The sequence below is a fragment of the Parasteatoda tepidariorum genome, chromosome 9, assembly GCF_043381705.1.
Source record: "Parasteatoda tepidariorum isolate YZ-2023 chromosome 9, CAS_Ptep_4.0, whole genome shotgun sequence".
Classification (NCBI taxonomy): domain Eukaryota; kingdom Metazoa; phylum Arthropoda; class Arachnida; order Araneae; family Theridiidae; genus Parasteatoda; species Parasteatoda tepidariorum.
The window spans coordinates 64929288-64949758 of NC_092212.1; the positions used below are offsets into that span (position 1 = coordinate 64929288).

General features: G+C 28.5%; 1 protein-coding gene across 2 annotated transcripts in view; it reads left to right on the forward strand.

The window, feature by feature from the left end:
- Positions 1-20471, forward strand: part of LOC107452689 (ras and EF-hand domain-containing protein homolog) — a 52363-nt gene that overhangs the window by 9349 nt on the left and 22543 nt on the right. For both annotated transcript variants that reach the window (XM_043046936.2, XM_043046935.2), the window contains exons 2-8: positions 9016-9168; positions 11106-11196; positions 11304-11399; positions 13775-13977; positions 14377-14445; positions 16700-16769; positions 18720-18802. In XM_043046936.2, the coding sequence (XP_042902870.1) occupies positions 9016-9168; positions 11106-11196; positions 11304-11399; positions 13775-13977; positions 14377-14445; positions 16700-16769; positions 18720-18802 (765 nt within the window). The remainder of the gene's footprint in view (positions 1-9015; positions 9169-11105; positions 11197-11303; positions 11400-13774; positions 13978-14376; positions 14446-16699; positions 16770-18719; positions 18803-20471) is intronic.

The following is a 20471-nucleotide window of genomic DNA, read 5'->3' on the forward strand; positions in this document are numbered from 1 at the left end:
TATATATATATATATATATATATATATATATATATATATATATATATATATATATATATATATATATATATATATATATATATATATATATATATATATATATATATATATATATATATATATATATATATATATATATATATATATATATATATATATATATATATATATATATATATATATATATATATATATATATATATATATATATATATATATATATATATATATATATATATATATATATATATATATATATATATATATATATATATATATATATATATATATATATATATATATATATATATATATATATATATATATATATATATATATATATATATATATATATATATATATATATATATATATATATATATATATATATATATATATATATATATATATATATATATATATATATATATATATATATATATATATATATATATATATATATATATATATATATATATATATATATATATATATATATATATATATATATATATATATATATATATATATATATATATATATATATATATATATATATATCGGTACTTTAAATAGGAACACGAAGCCTTAATGCTATGAAAATGTTGTATCTTTTGGGATAACGACTATTTTAATAAGCATTATCATCATAAATTTTTTTTTCTGCTTATATTCAAGGTTGTCTAGTTTCCTTGATATTATTGTATACTATGTGGTCATTGTTTGAAATTATTTCCTTTCTGAAAAGAAAAAGTTTGAAATACTAAATTATTTAAAAGGATTATAGACTATTAATATTATATTTCGCATCAAATAAAAGTTTTATAGATTAAAGTAACGTTTACGGAATATTTATTCGAATTCGTATTGAAGAAGCTTTCACACTTTTTCAAAACGCAATATATTTATTTATTTAGAAAAAAATATGGAAAAAATAGAATAATCACGATGAAATCATGAGAGCTTGTTTGGCAATTAAATTATTTAAATGCAAAAATTCAATCGATTTTTGGAAATACGGTAATTATTTTTACATTGATTTGGATTACAATTTAATTAAATTTTTAAAATTTGGATTACAAATCAGCTTGAGTTGGATTACAATTGTTAGCTACATTTTCTTACTTCCCTTTTTGTTAAACCACTCAATTATATTGTTGTCAATTGCTTATCTAAAACAGCAAAGAAATTATAATTATATGATTATAATCATAAGTTTAAATATTATAATTATCATATAATATATGTGATTTTAATCAGCACTGGCAATTTTCTCCTAAACTATGGAAAAAACTGCCATGGAAGAGTTTTCTTCAAAGTCAAGTGGGAGAAATAGAATTTTTTTTTTTTTTTTGAAAAAGCAGTGCCATGTATTAAAACAATTTACAATTTCAATCTTATTTAATTAATATATTTTATTTTTAAGCTATTAAGTGCCTTATTTTTAAATAAATAAATTAATTTAGAAAAAATAAATGCTATGAATTTTTTAATAATTGACAGAAACTGAAGTTTCTTTCAATGTTATATAAAGTAGAATCTAATTTTATAACTATATTAAGACATGTTAAGATGTATAATCAAATATATAAAACTATATTAAGATATTTTAAAATATCTAATCAAATTTTTCATCTATATTAAGACACGTTAAAACATATAATCAAATTTTATAAATAAAATAAAATTGACTAATCGCAAACTAATCATTACTATTCAAAATCACGTAGTGAATTGCAAATAGCATATTAAATTTTATAATCAAATAGTATGAATACTCAAATCGATTCTTAGGTAATATGATACATAGATTTTAAAATTTGTTAACAGAAATAAATAATTTGAAGTAGATGTGAAAAACTTCAAACCTTCTGGTACTATATCAAATTTTGTTTGTTGAAACTAAATGATTCTTGGAATGCTAATTGCTAAATATTTGTATTGGTCAATTTTAGTATCGTCTATTTCGTCCAGTTTCCGCCATTTTTTTCGGTTTTTCTAAATAACTTAACTTTTCTTTACTTAACTTTTCCTTTCTTAACTTTTAAACTTAATATCTTCTATTAAAAGAATAGTAATAAAGTCATATCTATTTTTTATTGATTTATTTTAGATACAAATGAAACTGCATGCGCATAGATAGTTTGTTGCCATCGGATTTATGAAACAAACAGAAATTAAAACCTACAGTTGAAATGTTATTTTAAATTTAAAAGATACGAAACTTACCTGATTAATTGTCTAATAGAGTCCTTGGTTTTCTTCCGACTTAAAAAGAAAAAGTCAGTTTAGGTCCATATTTCACAATACTTCTGGGAAGGAAGGATTGCATGATATTTAGAACAGTGATTTTCAACCCAAATTTCCTCCTTTTGGAGATTTTCATAATTTTTACCCTTTGACGCATATTTCAAACTTTTTTCATTATTTTGTATTAATTTAGATCAAAATAAGTGAAAAATATTGTATTCAGCTTTATAATAATAATTTATGGTTATGAAATCAACACGAAACACAGGTGCCTTTTTCTGCGTAAAGGATAAAAACCAAATCAAGGCTCACTTCCAAGCAATAGTTTTTCAAATTCGCTCTTATTTAGATCTAAGAGAAACAGTTATTCATAATTAAAATTTTTTCTTACATACGAAATCAATTCCTGATACCTTTTTCAATATGAATGAATAATTTTTTTCCTTCTTCTAAATGCTTTTTTTAGGGGTTTTATATTTTAGTACAAATGAAATTCCGATAATATTCAGGCTTGTATCCAGGCTAGAGGCGGATCAACAACTTATTGAACTTGTTACTGTAACTCTGCAATGAATTATTCAATTGTTCTGAAATTTTAATCATTTACTATTCTGCACATTGTCTTCCTATCCACTAATTTTCGTTTCAATCGGACAACTCCTTCTTGGTGCGTCGATTTTTTTGTTATAGAGTGATTTCTAGTACTAATACTTGATTTCTAATACCCTTTGTATCTTTAGATATGAATTTAGGTTATACTTTCCGGAGTTTTCCATGAAAAGCGAAATTTATTTCGAAATCCATTTAGTTCGTTTATTGAAAATATTCTTGAGTAAGAAGATGAACTTCTTCGAATGAAAAATCATCTTCTATAAAAAGGTTTATTAGGAAAGAAAGTAGTCACAAAATTTTGGTTTTTAAGATTTTGAAGAAGTCTCATCCATAAGTGGTAGAAAGAGATGTTAAAGCATTGCTTTTCAATTATGTTACAATTAAAATTTAAACAACTTGAAGAAATAAAGTTGAACGTTATCCGTGTTTTTGTTTTTTTGCAAGCGCAAATTATGTACAGACTAAACTTTAATTATGTACAGTATAATCTGTTTTCATCTTTAAGTGAAGAGCAGATGTATTCCTTCTTTCTCTTTTCAACGATTTAACCTCTTTTAAGCTGTTTTGCGAAGAATTTAAATATTTTGAAAACAAATGTTTCACTTTAATACAAAACATTTTCCAACGCTGCACCAACAATAAATCAATCAAAATAAAAAATTCATATCAAATTATGTATTGAGAAATTGACAGTTTGATTGGTACATTTTAAATAGAACGAAAAGGAATGTTCACTAGTTCAGAAGAAATGATTGCTAAGTTTGTATTTCTATCGTGAATCGTTATTTATTTTTTTATATTTTATTTTGACTTCTTTATTGCCATTTAATTTTCTGATAAAAATATTTTAAATATCGATAAAAGAATTATATTTAACTAAAGAATAATGGCGCAACGTGAAGAGAATGAATTGAATCAATCGAAATTTGGTCCAATAGATCCATGTTTGCGGAACTGATCCTATATTCGAAAACTATACTCTTTAAATCGCTCTACGCTCAACTGCACGCAATATTTATTTATATACAATCGCATATAAAACTTTTAGGAGGAAAAAAAATACGATCAAGCGCAAGCCATTATTCAGAAAATGTCCGTAAGCAGAGTTTGCTATCTTAATTTATGCAATGCTATGCTAATTTATGCTATACTAATCTATGCTGATAGTTTGCTTGTTTCTTTTTTAATATTTGAAGGATTAACTTATATAGCTTAAATAATTAGGTTATTAACATAAAACAATTATGAAAGCATTGAAAAATGAAAGCTTTATGTGATTTTTTTTGCATAATTTTTAAATGTGCGAAGAAATAATCAAAAATATAAGTATGTTTGAATTTTTTGAAGAGGAGGGGGATAAGCTTCTAACACAAGGTGCGTAGCGTTTTTAAAAACTTAAAGGTGCTTTTTTCATTGGGTGTTTTTAAAAAGTGCCTGATTTTCCCTTTTTCAAAATGAGCATGAAAACGCAGTTCACATTGTTCTATTCCCAATTAATTCAACCCCAATCTTTTTCGACGTATTGTCAGTCCGTAGAGTAGGAAAACGTCATTCGTTTTACATGATTCAAAATTTCATTATTTTTGACAATTGTCAAAAACAATGCCAAAAGGTTTTTTTCTTTTTTTTGACATGATGGTTAAAATAAGATAAAACCATTAATTATCAAAAACTTTCTAACCCTGCCTGATTATGAAATTTTTTTAAAGTGATCAAAAATATTTTTTGAGTTCTTGAGAAGTGCTTAAAAGGTGCTTATTTCTTGTCGAATAATTTGGCTGCGCACCCTGTAATAGAAATGTAACAAGGGAAGAATTTAATATCGAATTAAAATGTTTGAATTAAAATAGGGTACAAACCATCTATTGTAGAACTCTTGACAAAAATGAAATGGTCTGTACTTGAAATGAAAAGCATCACTTTTTTTTCTGCAAGAATACTTCTGATACTTGTTTGTTATGACATATGTCGTGCGTCTATAATTGAAATTTAATGATTCTCTTCTAACTTTTAATTTCTAGCACAAGAAGCTTTCATTATAGTTCTTGTTAAACCTGAAGTTTAGTTATATATTTAAGAATGCAAATGGTTTTTTAGTCAGAATACAACAAAAAACGGGTTCATAATTCAATTTTGAAAAGGAGAACGTGAATGATTTGATAATTTAATTTAAAATGCTGTAGAATACATTAAATGATGATTTAGTGGTTAATGCACTGAACTGGGGTTCGAGCTCCAGTGGGAGCCAGCTTGCTTGGAAAGCAAAGACTGTCTGCGCGCAATGTTGACTCCATTGTGACAGTCGTGCCTTTGATCAGGAAATTGTTGTGCCTTAACTTCAATGACACCTGAGGCCCATAGTGGGCTATTTCAGGTCTACTTTACTTTATACATTATTCGCACTGGCTACTCATGCTATCTGAAACTAAGAACTGGAACCCGACAACTGACACATTTCTCTTAAGAACCCTTGATGTATTCGACTAGTTTGATTTTTAATATTCGTATCTTTTCACCGAATGTCACCATTGTTTTTAGACATAATTGATCTTGGATTTCTTATTACTATATTTTATTTTACTATATACCATGTAGTCTAAAAATATTCGACGTAAATTTTATAATTGGATTTTAATAAACGCCATGGTTGGCTTTCCTTGATTGGGTGTTCGAGCTCCTGAGGGGCCTATAGTGATGAAGGGTCAAACTCTTTCCGTATACCCCCTGGGGTGGGACGGGGTTCTGTATTACTTACTTTATACATTAAAGAGTTGGTGATATTGAAAGTGTTGTGATTGAAAATCCGACTGCTAGAAACTACTGGGACAAAACACCGAAGTTACGAATTCGTTCTTCAAATTAATTCTTCAAATTTATTGTGTTTGTCAAGTTTAGACGCAAGCTGTTTATACTTATCATTATATCCTGATTCAGTATCACAAATTAGTAGACCTTGACTTCTACTGCTACATTTTTATTTCAGTAATATATAAAGTGAAAGAAAAAAGGACACCTGATAAAATGTCAACAGACTTACATCAAAAAAAGCGTTTTTAAATTCCTTTATATCCTTTCCAACTATTTCATACGTCGTGCTTCCTATTTATGACATAAAATTTCTATTTGACGGTTAAAGTGTTTATTTAGTCAGGGTCAGGAATTTCTTTAATGGCTAAATATTGCACTGCCGACGAACTTATCGCTAATATCTCGCAGGTGATATAGTGGAATATTTTAAGTATGTCAAGAGCGATACAGAGTATAGCGGTTGTATTTAGATATGAATTTGTCTGCTTCTATCCACCACTGATTTATTTAATGCAGGTGGTTTGAGAGGATTATATATTTTTTCAACGAATTCCTTTGTAAAGGAAATTGAATAGATGTAAAATGTCAAAGGTATTTGCGGGGGCGGGTATTTGATGTAATCGAATATTAAGGATGGGAGATGACGTATTGAAATAATATTAATTTATTATTCGATTTTTATTCTATAAATAATATATCCTATTTTTAATCTCTCAAAAATACGCCTCTACATTTAATGTGTATAAAACCTCACCATCTCGACTGTTTAATTTCGTTTATTCATAATCTGTTGTAATTCACGCTTTCTATTTTTGGCTATAATTTGTTTTCGAATTCAAAAATATGATTTTTAATTGCGTTATGCAAAAAAAAAAAACCGCACGTATTGAAATGACGTATTGAAATAATATTAATTTATTATTCGATTTTTATTCTATAAATAATATATTCTATTTTTAATCTCTCAAAAATACGCCTCTACATTTAATGTATATAAAACCTCACCATCTCGACTGTTTAATTTCGTTTATTCATAATCTGTTGTAATTCACGCTTTCTATTTTTGGCTACAATTTGTTTTCGAATTCAAAAATATGATTTTTAATTGCGTTATGCCAAAAAACCGCACGTATGGAGATGACGTATTGAAATAATATTAATTTATTATTCGATTTTTATTCTATAAATAATATATTCTATTTCTAATCTCCCAAAAATAAGCCTCTACATTTTATGTATATAAAACCTCACCATCTTGACTGTTTAATTTCGTTTATTCATAATCTGTTGTAATTCACGCTTTCTATTTTTGGCTATAATTTGTTTTCGAATTCAAAAATATGATTTTTAATTGCGTTACACCAAAAAAACCGCAAAAAATATTGTACGTGGTCGTTTGGCATTATTCTGTTGAGCCAATTTACAACGTGAATAGCAACATAACAAAAATAGGTGTCTGAATTCGGTTATTGCACCTCCGTTCAAAATGAAATTTATAAAGGTGTCATTGTTGTTAAAATAATTTATCAATTACTGCTCAATAAAAGTCATTACTTTGCTATTTATCACTTTTTTCACTTCATCAAAATAGACGACTTTATCACTTTTTTCACTTCATTAAAATAGAAGACTTTAATAAAAAGTGTAATGATATTACATTTTTCATTCAAGTCTTCTATTTTTATTCTTACTCTTTTATAACAGAACTCTACATTTACTGACAACACTTAGTGAGACAAAAATTCAAAATTTAATTCGAGTGAATAAAAATAAGTGTCTTTGAAATCTAATAAGTTTACTGATTAAAGGGTAGTATTTTTACTTTCTGTATATACATTTTTAAAAAGTTGAAAGAATCAGAGACAGAGAAATAACCCTAAATCAACAGTCATCTGGTTGACTGAAATAAACAACGAAGTTCTCATTTGTTCCAATTTGTACTAATAATTTTGATTTTCAACACGAAGTACTGATTTGTTCTTGTATGAATCTAGAACTTAAAGACTTGCAACCGTATTTGGTACTTGGATTTCCCAGGGTTCACAAACTGATGATTTTGATCACGAAGGATTGGCAACAACTGATTCGTTCTGTTATTTAAAAAGGCAGAGTTTTCTGTTTTTTTTCCCCTGAGTAACGCTTTAAATTAAAAAGACATCCACTATGAGCTGATAAATCAAGAAAATACTTTTATATGTCCAAACTATTTTTTGAAGATAAAATTAAATTCAGCTCTCTGTAGGAACCGATCTTAGCCTTGTTAAGTTACTAGAAGGTTTGTTAGAGAGAGGTTTGAATTTGAAAACATTTACAGTCATGAGAAGTTCTAGTTTTACCTCTCCAAACAACGCAAATGGAATTCAGCACCGTACCCCCACCGACTACAGCGCTGACGTAAAATATTCCCAGTGGTAAATAGAAAATGGGTTAGAGTCTCCTTGCTGTCAGGATAACAGTGGGAGGTTTTCGTGGTTCTTCCATCAAAAAGTTCTCCACGAGGGCAAATTTCATCCTAATACTTGATACAGGAGTTTCTTTATCTTTTTGATTGGGTTTAAAATTACAAGGCTACGGAGTCTTACACTGGTGGTTCTGAACTCGAAAATTTGGCCGTCTGTTCAACAGCGGTTATTAAAAAAAAAGCAACACAAATGAGGATTGGATTCATCTAAAAAAAATAAGTCGAGTTTGTAACGTAAGTTGACTCAGAAACCCTTTCGTATTATCAAGAATGAGTTCAAAATTATTTCTAACGGAAGTTAGTTATCGCTAATCGTTCATTCATAGAAGCCCCATCCACCTAGGGAATATTAATTCACTAGGTGAATGTGGTTTCCTGGAATCACTTCGTAAAAATTCCTTCGGTAAACCCAATGAGTAAAAAATGAATAATAACAATTTCTTCGGCTTGAAAAATATATTTATGAACACAAAAATTATTTGCCTGGACTATGATTTCTCGATTAACTGCCTCGATTTTTAAGTTGTTCTAAATATATTTTAAATATTCAGAAAGCGTGGAGTTAAAGATAAGAATATTTCAATTCTGTAATAAGAATTTTTTTTGTAGGGCTTGCAAATTCAATAAATCAATTAGTAGCAACCTCGACACAAAACATTATCAATTCACGAGAACCAAATAATTATATATTATCTATAGAACTTTTTTTTGTTGATTGGCAACGTTTTCTGTTTTTACCAGTTGATCACTCATTTTTCGTCACATAAACCTGCCAGTGAATCTTGCTATTGTTGTGCCTATCAATTTAGATGACATTAAAATCGGTTATTGCAATATGTTATTATTCAACCTTGAAATATTGTTTTTGCCATGTATTTTTATAGCAATGATGGCAAATTGAAATGGTTATTAAACGAACTACAGATGTCTGAACAGCGACACCTAGTTCCTTATCTGGAAAGCGCCGTAGAAGAACTCTTAGGAAATTTACATCAATTACAGGAAGAGAAAGGACGCCTAGAAGAATCATGGCAAAGGTAGATAAGAAATTAGTTTTGAAAATATGTATTTACATTGAAAAATAAGCCAATATTGTTCATCTTGAATATAGAACTCAAAACTGTTTGCCATTGCTATAAGTTTCAGTGTATATTTTTATGATCTGTTTTCCATTGTAATTCGCAATTTGGGAACATTTTCTTAAATGTACAAACTGGAATTCATTGTAACGTTTATTTTATATGAGTTTCAGTACGTAATTTTGGGATATGTTCTCTACTGTATGCAAAATTTGGGAACATTTTCCTAAAAGTATTAAATAGAATTTATAGTAATTAGTCATTATCGCGAGTTTCAGTTTATAATCTTAGGAAAATGTTCCGAAATTTTGCATATAATCGAGAAATTGTTTTTAAAAGTATATACTGGAATTCATAAATTAGTAGAAGGTTAAAAATTTGTTCAACTGCCCTGAAGTTTCTCGATTATCGATTGTAGGTAAAATTTAAGAACATTTTCCCAAAACTTTTAAATGGAATTTATAGTATGTCATCACTATGAGTTTCAGTTAGAAAAATGTTCTGAAATTTCGTAGATAATACAGAATATTTTCAAAAGTATAAATTTTAAATACGCAAATTTTAAATTTTGTGCTTTTCTTAATCTCTCACCCGATAACTCTTTCAAATTCCATCAGATTTATTTAAGAACTTTATCAACATAATATATTAACAGCAATAAAATTGTTAATTGTTTTTTTGATAAATTAAATGTTAAACTATTACTTTTTTCGCTCAGCATGCTGCTATTTCGTTAGTTAATATTTTAAGTTTTACGTGGAACGAAAATGTATCAATGATATACAAATTGCTCAGACTTTGAAAAAAAATAATAAAAATGAGAGAAACTGACAAATTTTCTGTTTTCAAAGATAATTTTTGCATTGTTACGTGCGTTAAGTTATTTGAAATTTAAAACAAAATAAGATTTTATAAGTTACTCTTACAACAAATAAATTTTACTTTTTTAAAATTAACTCAAAGTCTGTAAAATAATGTAAGAATAAATATAGGTTATTATTTTTAAATGCAATCCATACATCTTTTCAACACATGTATTCTTTCCTTCGCTGATGCGATAAGCGCTAAAAAAGAATTTCAGAAAAACGATATAAAAAAATTTATTTGTAAATTTTTTTCCGCCATGAGTTGCATATAATACGAAGATGCCAAATATATAAAAATCTCAATTTTAAATTTTTTGTCACCTTCGCTGATTTTTGGATTGCATCACAAAGTGACTAGAGAATATCCATTTCATAGAAAAAATATGATTTGGTAGCATATAATACAGTGTTGTCTATAGCATATATTTAAAGCATTTTTTAAAGTTAAATATTTAGTCAAGAATTAACGTTATGTAAACACAACATTTAATTACTATAGTTTTCTGTATGTACGAGACTCGGTCCACGATACACTTTCATGACATATTTTTTTTAAAATTTAAATTATATTTAATAGCAAAGATTTCCTGATCATTTAATTATTTTAACCCACTTTTTTTCTCATATCTATAGGGAAAAATTTGCCCCATGGCAGTTTTTCTGGACGAAATTTTGTCCAACAATATTTCGTTCGTATATCTCTCTTTCTTTTTTTTAAAATTTTTTTTATTTTAATAAGCGGTTTTTATTTTTTCCATAAAAATGGTTTCTAACGTTGTTTGTGTTAGTTGAACTGACTTATTGGTTTTGTAATAACATTTGCTATTCATCGTAGAACAACCACTTTAAGCTCTTCTATTAAACTCTTCTTTCAACCAACAATTATAAGTTTTAAGTTTTTTATAACTGTTATAAGAAACTTATTCAACCACTAAGTATTTTATAACTGTAGTAGTCATCGTTTGACAACGAGAGCTTCTTATTTCTAATAAACTTATTTAAAAAAAACTTATTCTTGTTTCTATCCAGGGAAAAGTTCGAACACGAAAAGCACCTAAAGCGAATGGAAGAGGAATTGGACAACCAGGTGAAAGAAGCGGAGATGAAAATGAGATTGAAGGTGATTTAGGGTGTCTATCTCTTATTTCTCACTTTACGAACGGGACTAGTTGATTAAGAATTATAAGTTTGATATGAAGAACAGTCTTTTTGTTTCATTCCCCATAGGCTCAAGAGCAAGTTGAAGACGAGAGGAAATCTCTGCAAACGAGAATGGATACCGAATTGGATAAATTACAGACTCATCTAGCCCTAATGGAAAAAGTATGTAATTTTCATAGAATCTACAGGGGTGTACATAAATCTCGTGATCTTTTTTTTAAACAATTTACCAGTGATGTACTTCTCAACCTATACATACCATTTTTCGCATGCGCTTTTCGTGTATATTATATTTTCAAAAATACAGTCGAACCTCGCTAACTCGAACCTCGATTTCACGAATTTTTCGATATCTCGAAGAAAAAAAAATTCCCTTCAAATTTCCTATACACTCAATGTTAAAAAAAACTTGATTTCACGAATTTTGTTTTCTAATCCGTCGATAACTTGAATTTTTTTTCTCCATAAATAGTTTAACTTTTTTTTCTAAAATTAAAAAAATATTCCAAAAAAAATAAAAATTTTTAAGAACGGCTGACAAGGCATGGAATGATGTGTTTTCCTCTACGATAATGAACGACTTCAAGAAGTCTGGATTCATTAAAGATCACAAAAGTGGTCAAACAATCAATATCATTAATTCTGCTGAAAACTACACCGANTGTTTTTACCTTTTTAGTAGTTTCTTCCTCTACGATAATGAACGACTTTACAAAGTCTGGATTCATTAAAGATCACAAAAGTGGTCAAACAATCAATATCGTTAATTCTGCTGAAAACTACACCGAAAATGATTGGAACAGATTGACCTGACTTATGAAGCTTGATGACATGGAGTTTAATGACTTAGTAAGCGTAGATGATGCAGTAACAGTGTGTGGTCAGTGGGATGACAATGATATCATCGCTCAAACGAAAGCTTCTTGTGAACTATCAGAAGAAGAGGATGAGTAAATCGAAGGTTTACAGCCCAATGTTACTAACAAACAAGCACTTTCTGCAGTGGACACTGTAAGGAGATTTATTGAGCGGCATCCGAATATGTCAGAGGAGACATTTAAAGCTGTAGTCCACTTAGAAAGTGTTATAGACAAACTTTCTTACACATCTCTAAAGCAAACAACAATTGAATCTTTTTTCAAATGAAGGTGTAAAAAGTGTTTTTAGAATAAATATGGAATAGTAAATAATGTAAAGAGCATTTTTCTTTATTCTGCCATCGATAACATGCGATTTTCGATAATTCGAATTTTCGATATCTCGAATTTTTCAAGCTCCCTTCAAGTTCGAGATATCGAGGTTTGACTGTATTAGAGAAATTTAGTAACTTCACGTACCGTTCCGCACGTAAAAGTTATAGAAAAAGAGCGTAATCTACGTAATCTAGGTCGTAGGCACGAGGAGTTATTTCAAAATATACATTCCTGAGGGGGCGTGATGGTAACGTCACGTGAATGCCCCAAATCTTTATAATGTCTAAATTACGAATGTCTTTTTAATGAAAACCCTTCCCTCTTCAAAAGGATTAAGCGTGATTTACTCACAAAGTCTTTTATTTGTAATCTGATCATGCGATTCTAATACGTTCTTCGACGCTTTGTTAGATAGTGCTTAGTTAAATCATATGTATTCTGTTTAGATGTAGCAAAGTGATTTAAGGTTATTTAAAGAACTCTACAGCGCTATTCAGTGAATATAGTCAAAAGGGGAGTGTACGTCTGAAATTCGTGGTGTCTTGTAAAATAATGAAATACTAAAAATTACAAAGTTCTTGAGCGTTAATGATTTTATTAGAAAAGTCCTTTTTTCATCAGCTCTAAAGATAGAAACTATTAAATTCATTAACAGAAACGAAGGAATTTGTGTCCATAATTTAGGGGGCCATTGAAGACAAAAGAAATATTTGTTGCCGTTAATTGAAATATGGTAGGAATATGATAATTAACAATCTGATTAAGTATGTTATGGAATAAAAAATATGAGATTTCTTGACTGAAATTGCATTATGCGCCATAGCTGCATTTGTAATTGACATTATCTTGAAATCTTTAAAGTGCGAATATGGGATTTTACAAAGTTAAAATCGGTTAAGGGTTTTAATAAAGTTACTTTCTTTTCAAGTTGTACAAATACAATTACGTTCTCGATGTAGGTAAAATTATATAAGAAGTCAATTGATTTAGCTTTCAAATTTTCTTTGGCATTTTCCTTTATTTAGCTTAGAGTAAGGTTTTTAAAATTTCTCTTATTATAGCATCTGAACGCTCCTAAATATTAATGGAAAAGTCTTTATAAAGAGATTTTAAGCTCCTTTAGAGTTTTTCACATACATAGTTGAAAAACACTCTTTGAATTCCTTTTTCATTCAATGCATATATGAAATATTTAATATAGTTAAATTCAAAATATAAACTTGCTATTCATTATTTTTAACAAACTTTGTTTTTGTCCCCCTTTTTCATCGTGAGTTTACGTATTGATAAGTCTAAAAGTAATTACTTGATATTTTTAGACTATGAATTAAAATTTTTTTCTAGGTCTACACTTGGTTGAGAACGCAGCCAACGGATCGCTCTGATGTAAGACTGGACGAAGTGAGAACAAAGCTGGATGAAGCTGTGCACGAAAATAGACAGTTAAGAATGTCTTTATTGGACACGCAGACAAGCATTGCGTTAATGAGAGGGGAACTTGTACAGTTACGAACAATGTACGAAGAAAAATGTCGTGAACTCAGCAGGTTTGTTAACAGTTAAATCAAACACATTTCCTTTCAGGCCATTAACGTGTTTGATAAATATTTCCTAGCTTTTTCACATGTAATGTTTCAATTCTTTGTTGCCAACGCAAAAACGAAATGAGGACTTTCTTTGTCGCAATGTAAAAGAAAATATATATATACTTTCTAAAAAAAGAAAAAAATATAGATAAATTTAACTTTGCTTTATCAGACTTAATTGATTCTTATTCTGACCATAAATTAATTAGTTACTAATCACAAAAGTGCTTATCAATCATGCAACAGATTATAATTTATAATGTACATAGAATTAGTTGATAATAATTATTTTAAATTGCATGCATTTAAAAAGGTAATATTACTAAACTACTTCTTAAAGACAATTATCATAATTTTCAGTGAGCGGGAAAAGATATTAGAAGTTTTGCAGGAACAAGATCATCTCAGTAGACAGCTAAACTTGTTGCAGTAAGTATAATTTATGCTGCGTTATTTTTCGAGTAGACTATTTTCTTCCATTTATATCCCTAAAGTAGGTAATTCCAAAATAGATTGATTTGAAACCTTAATGAAATACACATTTTCATAGTAAAAGAAAAATAAAATAAATTTCCACTAATTACTTATTTTTCATTATTTCTGTCTCGCAATTTTTTAACACATTTTTTAATTTCTTTATATACAAAATTTGCGTTGCATTTTGTTACAGAAAACCGTAACCTTTACTGCCACAAGTAGTTTCTTATGAACATTTTAATCAAACTACATATTTGTAACTGAGATCTAAGTTCTACCTTCTAAGTAGAGATATGCGAAGTGATTCAGCACGGCGGCTACAATTTTAATAAAGAAGTAAGATGTAAATCTTAGAGATAGAGAATTGCATAGCATTGCATTGTACGCTTACGCTTCTCCATTTTGAACTGGCCGATTGTGCGCATTTTTACCGGTACTTTTGTTTATCTATACTATCGTAATAATTATATGATTTATATTCATAATTGTCTAAAAATGCATCAATATAGCACCAGAAATAGCCGTGTTATTGTTATTTATTGATTTTGTAACGAAAATTGGTGAGCTCAGCAAGTTGGTAGCCAAATCATTAAACTACGATGGAAAAACTAAATCTGGGCCTATTTAAATGGAATTTTTGGCAATGATAATTGCATAATGTTAAGATGATTAAAATAAATAAATAGTACTGATTTTAGTGGGCAATAAGAGCTAGTTCATAATAGAGAAAGGCCCCTAAGGGGTACGATGACATTTTTGACCATAGGTTGCTACACAGTTTGCAATCATTATGTTTTCTTAAGGTTGTGACCGCTGTGCTGAATCACTCTGTATACTTCATCTCTGCATCGCTTAAAGAATAGTGGATTTAAAAAAAAAATACGGGACATTTAGATGCAAAATGTTTTTACCTTTTTAGTAGTTTGTAATATTTTACAATAAGTGGTCTCGTATTGGGCATAAGTGATTCCTCATCGAAAAATGTAATTCATATATACATGTTCTTAAGTTCTGCTCAAGTTCTGTAAAGAGTTGAGATTGTTCTATAGTACTTATGAGAGAGATTTCACGCATGTAAGTTCTGCACAGCGCTGCGCAAATCTGGTGAATTATCTCTTTCCTCTATAAATGTGTGAACCATTGTGAGATGAAGAACTCGTTAGATGCCGTGTGAAAGTGTTAAATCTCTTTAATAGAGAGATTTCTCACTCTCCTATAGCATCTCGCACATCTTAGTTATAAATTCCGCTTTGCGCAAATGCCACAAAACAACCACAATTTTCTATAGAGCTTGAGCAGTATCAACTAGCGGGAGCAAACAGGATGCTACGTGAGATGTGAAGTTTTTCTGTTAAAGCGAGTCATACCTAAATATTCCGATCCAACTAGTGATGAGATTCAAATGATTTAAGAACTTTATCAGGTACGCTTACATTTTTTTACGTCATCACACTGGTACACATAAAATCTCTGAATTCCTTAAATTTTTCAATGATTTTGCATAAAGAATTAATTTTCAATTGTATTAAACTTTTCTTACATACGTTATAGAAAATGTATAATTTTTTCCTATCAAAAATTTTCTTTCAAAACTATTTGTAAGGAAATTTTAAGAACAATCGCTGCCCTTTTTTAAGTTTTGAACTGCCACGCACGTATCGTTGTCTGCCAGCTGAATACCCTATTTGCAATGAGCACAAGACTTCATAATGTGGTAAAATTTTTCTAGAATTTCAAATGTAGGCATTTTTTGGATCAAAAATAAAAGTAAGTTTTGTTTTTTATTTAAAAACAAACAAACTAATAATAAAAATTTTTGAAAAAGGAAAAATAAGTATATATTTTAACAATGTGAACTAATGTTCAAGCCAGGAGCTGAACTACACTACTAAGTAAATGAACCAGTCAAATGTAGTATGCACCATTCATATTCACATCCCAATCAAACATATTACTATTGATTGCTATCGGTAACTCATTGATCATTGATGGATGACCAGTAGACAGATAAGTGAAGTGACGTCAGCTTAGACACCTCTATTGCGTAAAAGAGTTGAAAGAAATGTTTTTGAAAATAGATTAAGTAGTTCCTAGAGAAAACTACATCACATATTAAACACTTGTCTCCATTTAAAGTAATATGTTATCACGAAGGAAGATCTATAAACTACATAACATCTCTGAAAATCTTTTTTTTCATTTTTAGTGATGCCAACAAAAGACTACTTGATACTCATGATGCCTTACGAAGCACAGTGGAAAGCCCTACTAAGCAGGTGAGCAGGTAAAATAAGCCAAGGACACGAAAAAGCAGTTATAATTTTAAAAAATCAGGTTGAGGTTTTCTTTATACCGTTTAGAATACCAGGTCCTTATTCCCCATATGTTTTAAGATTAGTTACTAAGTTCGTCAAGAGATAATATTAAATAAACTAGTTTTTTTTATTTATTATTATTATTAAAAAATATTTGCAGTTACAGCAAAGCGTGATCAGAAAACAAAATTACTTGACGCCTGTGTGAACAGTATTTCAGTTCGAATGCCAAACGTGTAGTAGGAAACGGATTTTGATTGTTTTTCAAATCAGCAGCGCCATTAGTTGATGGACTTTGAACGAAAATTAAGAATAATTAAAAAGCTAGTTTCCTATTAAGAACACAGCAAACCTTGCATTTCTATCCGTTTTTTGATTTTTTTTTTAGATCGTCTGTTATTTTTGTGTTGCTCATAATCTACACCACTGATCTTCCTTTTTTAATATTTAGTTACAGTTTTACTGTGGATTTTATTTTGCTTAGTAATCCAAATACTTCTAGACTTATTTTTATTACCAGATTGTGATTGAGGAAGTTAGTGGGGAACATTATATTTAAAGGAACTAGAAAAAATCAACTTTATCATATATATAGAACGATCTGTTTCAATTAAAAATCAACTTTACTTTGAATATTTAAATCGGCTTTACTTTGATAATCTACTTTGATAATCACAGTAAAACTACCTGATATAAAAACAGTGGTGAAAAAATTGACTTGTATAACCAATGAAACGAATAATCTCAAGAATCATTTGAAAATAAGAAAAAGGTTCCTTTTATTTATTTAAAAAATTAAAAGTGAAAAGTAAAAATAAAAAAAAGAAATTTCAAGACCTCAAACACGACACTCCTCGTTAGGACTACATTACTTGTATGATGAAAGCAGAACAAACTAGAAACAAGAACACGTATAATTTCCAAATAAACGAAGTAATAAAATAAAAATGCATGTGGAGTTTAAGCGTTAAAAAACAAGGGAAACATCGGTAGACAAGGGGACGGCTATGCTTCGGCCATGATGCATCACATTTTCTTGATGCCGTTCTATTATTTCATTCGAACAAACGACGATTCTTTCATAAATGATCTCAGATCCGCTCCCCACCCCTGCATTACGCATTTATATGTATTCTGCTCTGATCTGTCTCCTTCGGCCACCACCGTTCTCTCCGCTAACACGGTGTTCCTCATGTTTTTCACCCATTAATTTCCCTTTAAATTTCTCGTTGGCAACTTTGCTTCCTTTTCTTGTTTCTAACCTTCTCTCTTTTCATCCTTAACGGGATGCCGTTCTTACGTAAAGCATTATGATCGAGTGCTCGAAATAACTCTAATTTTTTTAATTTCATTTATGAAACAAACATTTTTTTCTTTATTTTCAAGTATTTATATTCTATATTTAATTCATACTTATAACCAATCAGAACATGCTTTAAACTTGAAGGAAGGCATACTTTCAAAATTTATCTTGATACGTGCTTCCGTTAACCACTTTATTTGTCTTGTTATGTTATTCAAGTTAGTTGATTTAAATATACATATACTTGAAATATACACTTGAATCAATTATGCAATGTCTATTTGTTTTTGATGCTGTTACGCATTTCCATTGAACATTGATAGAGGAAGGGAAGGTAAAATAAGTGTAAAAATGATAATTTCAACATGACCATAATACCGTTCTAATATGTTTTATTCTCTTGCATCATGTAAGGTGTCAAATATCCTTATCCCTATTACCATGAAAAGGATTAAAAGTAGTCAGATTACTACTCAAATACAAAGTTTTCCTTATTTGTTTAAATATCTATGGATATTATAGACGTGCTTTCTTACTATAATTGTAAGTTATTTTTATGCTTTTATATTGTTTACTTGACCTTTGTTTGTTTTCTTTGCATATTATAGAACTTTAACGGATCCAGGGCGAAAAGTGGATCTATAATTGGAGATTATCTTGATATTAGCTACACTAATAGTGTTATCGGTCGGTAAGTATCAGACTTACATTTCTATTATTTACTTTGCGAATTACCTCTTTCTTAAGATAAAAAGCTAGAAATCCGTCTTCCTCAGCAATCTTGTATTACGAAGGGTTGCAGTTAATTAAAAACTTTTCATTCATATTAGCGCAAAGTTTCTCTCATTGAAACACGTCTGTACCTAGTTGAAACTGTCAATATACAGTTGTCTCTTATTGGTTAAAATTAGGTGGTGATAATTGATAAATAATATATTCACAATCGATAAATAAAACAGACTTATTTTCTTAAAAATTTTATATGAATAAACTATAAATGAAACACAAAAAAAATTTTTTTAAGCATTATTATAATTCTATAAAGATACTTGCTTGGGTATTAATATTCTCTTTTGCTTAAATATTAATTTGATACATATGCGTATACTTTTTGATTTTATTTTTGACGATGAATGTAGTTAATTATATGAATAATTATAAAAACGTAACAAAAATACTAAATTTTTAAAACCATCTGTTAATCCTATAAAAATCTTCGCTTGGGTATTAATATTCTCTTTTGCTCAAATGTTAATTTTCTACATGTGTGTATTCTCTTTGACTTTATTTTAGACAATGAATATAGTTAATTATATGAATAATTAACCGTAAACGAAACAAAAATACAAAATTTTTAAAACATTATTATAATCCTATAAAAATACTTACTTGGATATTAATATTCTCTTTTGCTCAAATGTTTATTTTCTACATGTGTGTATTCTCTTTGACTTTATTTTTGACGACGAATGTAGTTAATTATATGAATAATTAACCGTAAACGAAACAAAAATACAAAATTTGTAAACCATCATTATAATCCTATAAAGATACTTACTTGGATATTAATACTCTCTTTTGCTTAAATGTTTATTTTCTACATGTGTGTAGTCTTTTTGACTTTATTTTTGACGATGAATGTAGTTAATTATATGAATAATTAACCGTAAACGAAACAAAAATACAAAATTTGTAAAACATTATTTTATTCCTATAAAGATACTTACTTGGATATTAATACTCTCTATTGCTTAAATGTTTATTTTCTACATGTGTGTATTCTTTTTGACTTTATTTTTGACGATGAATGTAGTTAATTATATGAACAATTAACCGTAAACGAAACAAAAATACAAAAATTTTAAAACATTATTTTAATCCTGTAAAGATACTTACCAGGATATTAATACTCTCTTTTGCTTAATTGTTAATTTGTTACATGTGTGTAAACTTTTTGACTCTATTTTTGACGAGAATTCTAGGATTATATGTTAAGCGGAGTCGGTTTCTTCACATCTTGTATGATGTGTAATCCCATAAGTACTTAGAAATTAATTCGAACCAGTTCATGGCCGGCGAAAGTACCAAATGGTTTTCAACTAATTCTTCAATAATTTAAATGAATTTCGTTTACTTTGTTTTTCATTGCGTTCTCTTTTGCGTTCTTGGTTGTGAAATTCTCAGGATTTATGAAAAAACATGTTGTTTTTACACATATATATTTTTAAGGCTGATCAATAGTTACAAATTGCTCAGCCCGTAATTTTAGGTTAAATGCATCATATCATTCTCTGTAAGAAGCAATATATTTCTGTATTATGAAAGACGTTTATGCATGAAACATTTTAAAATGCTTATCT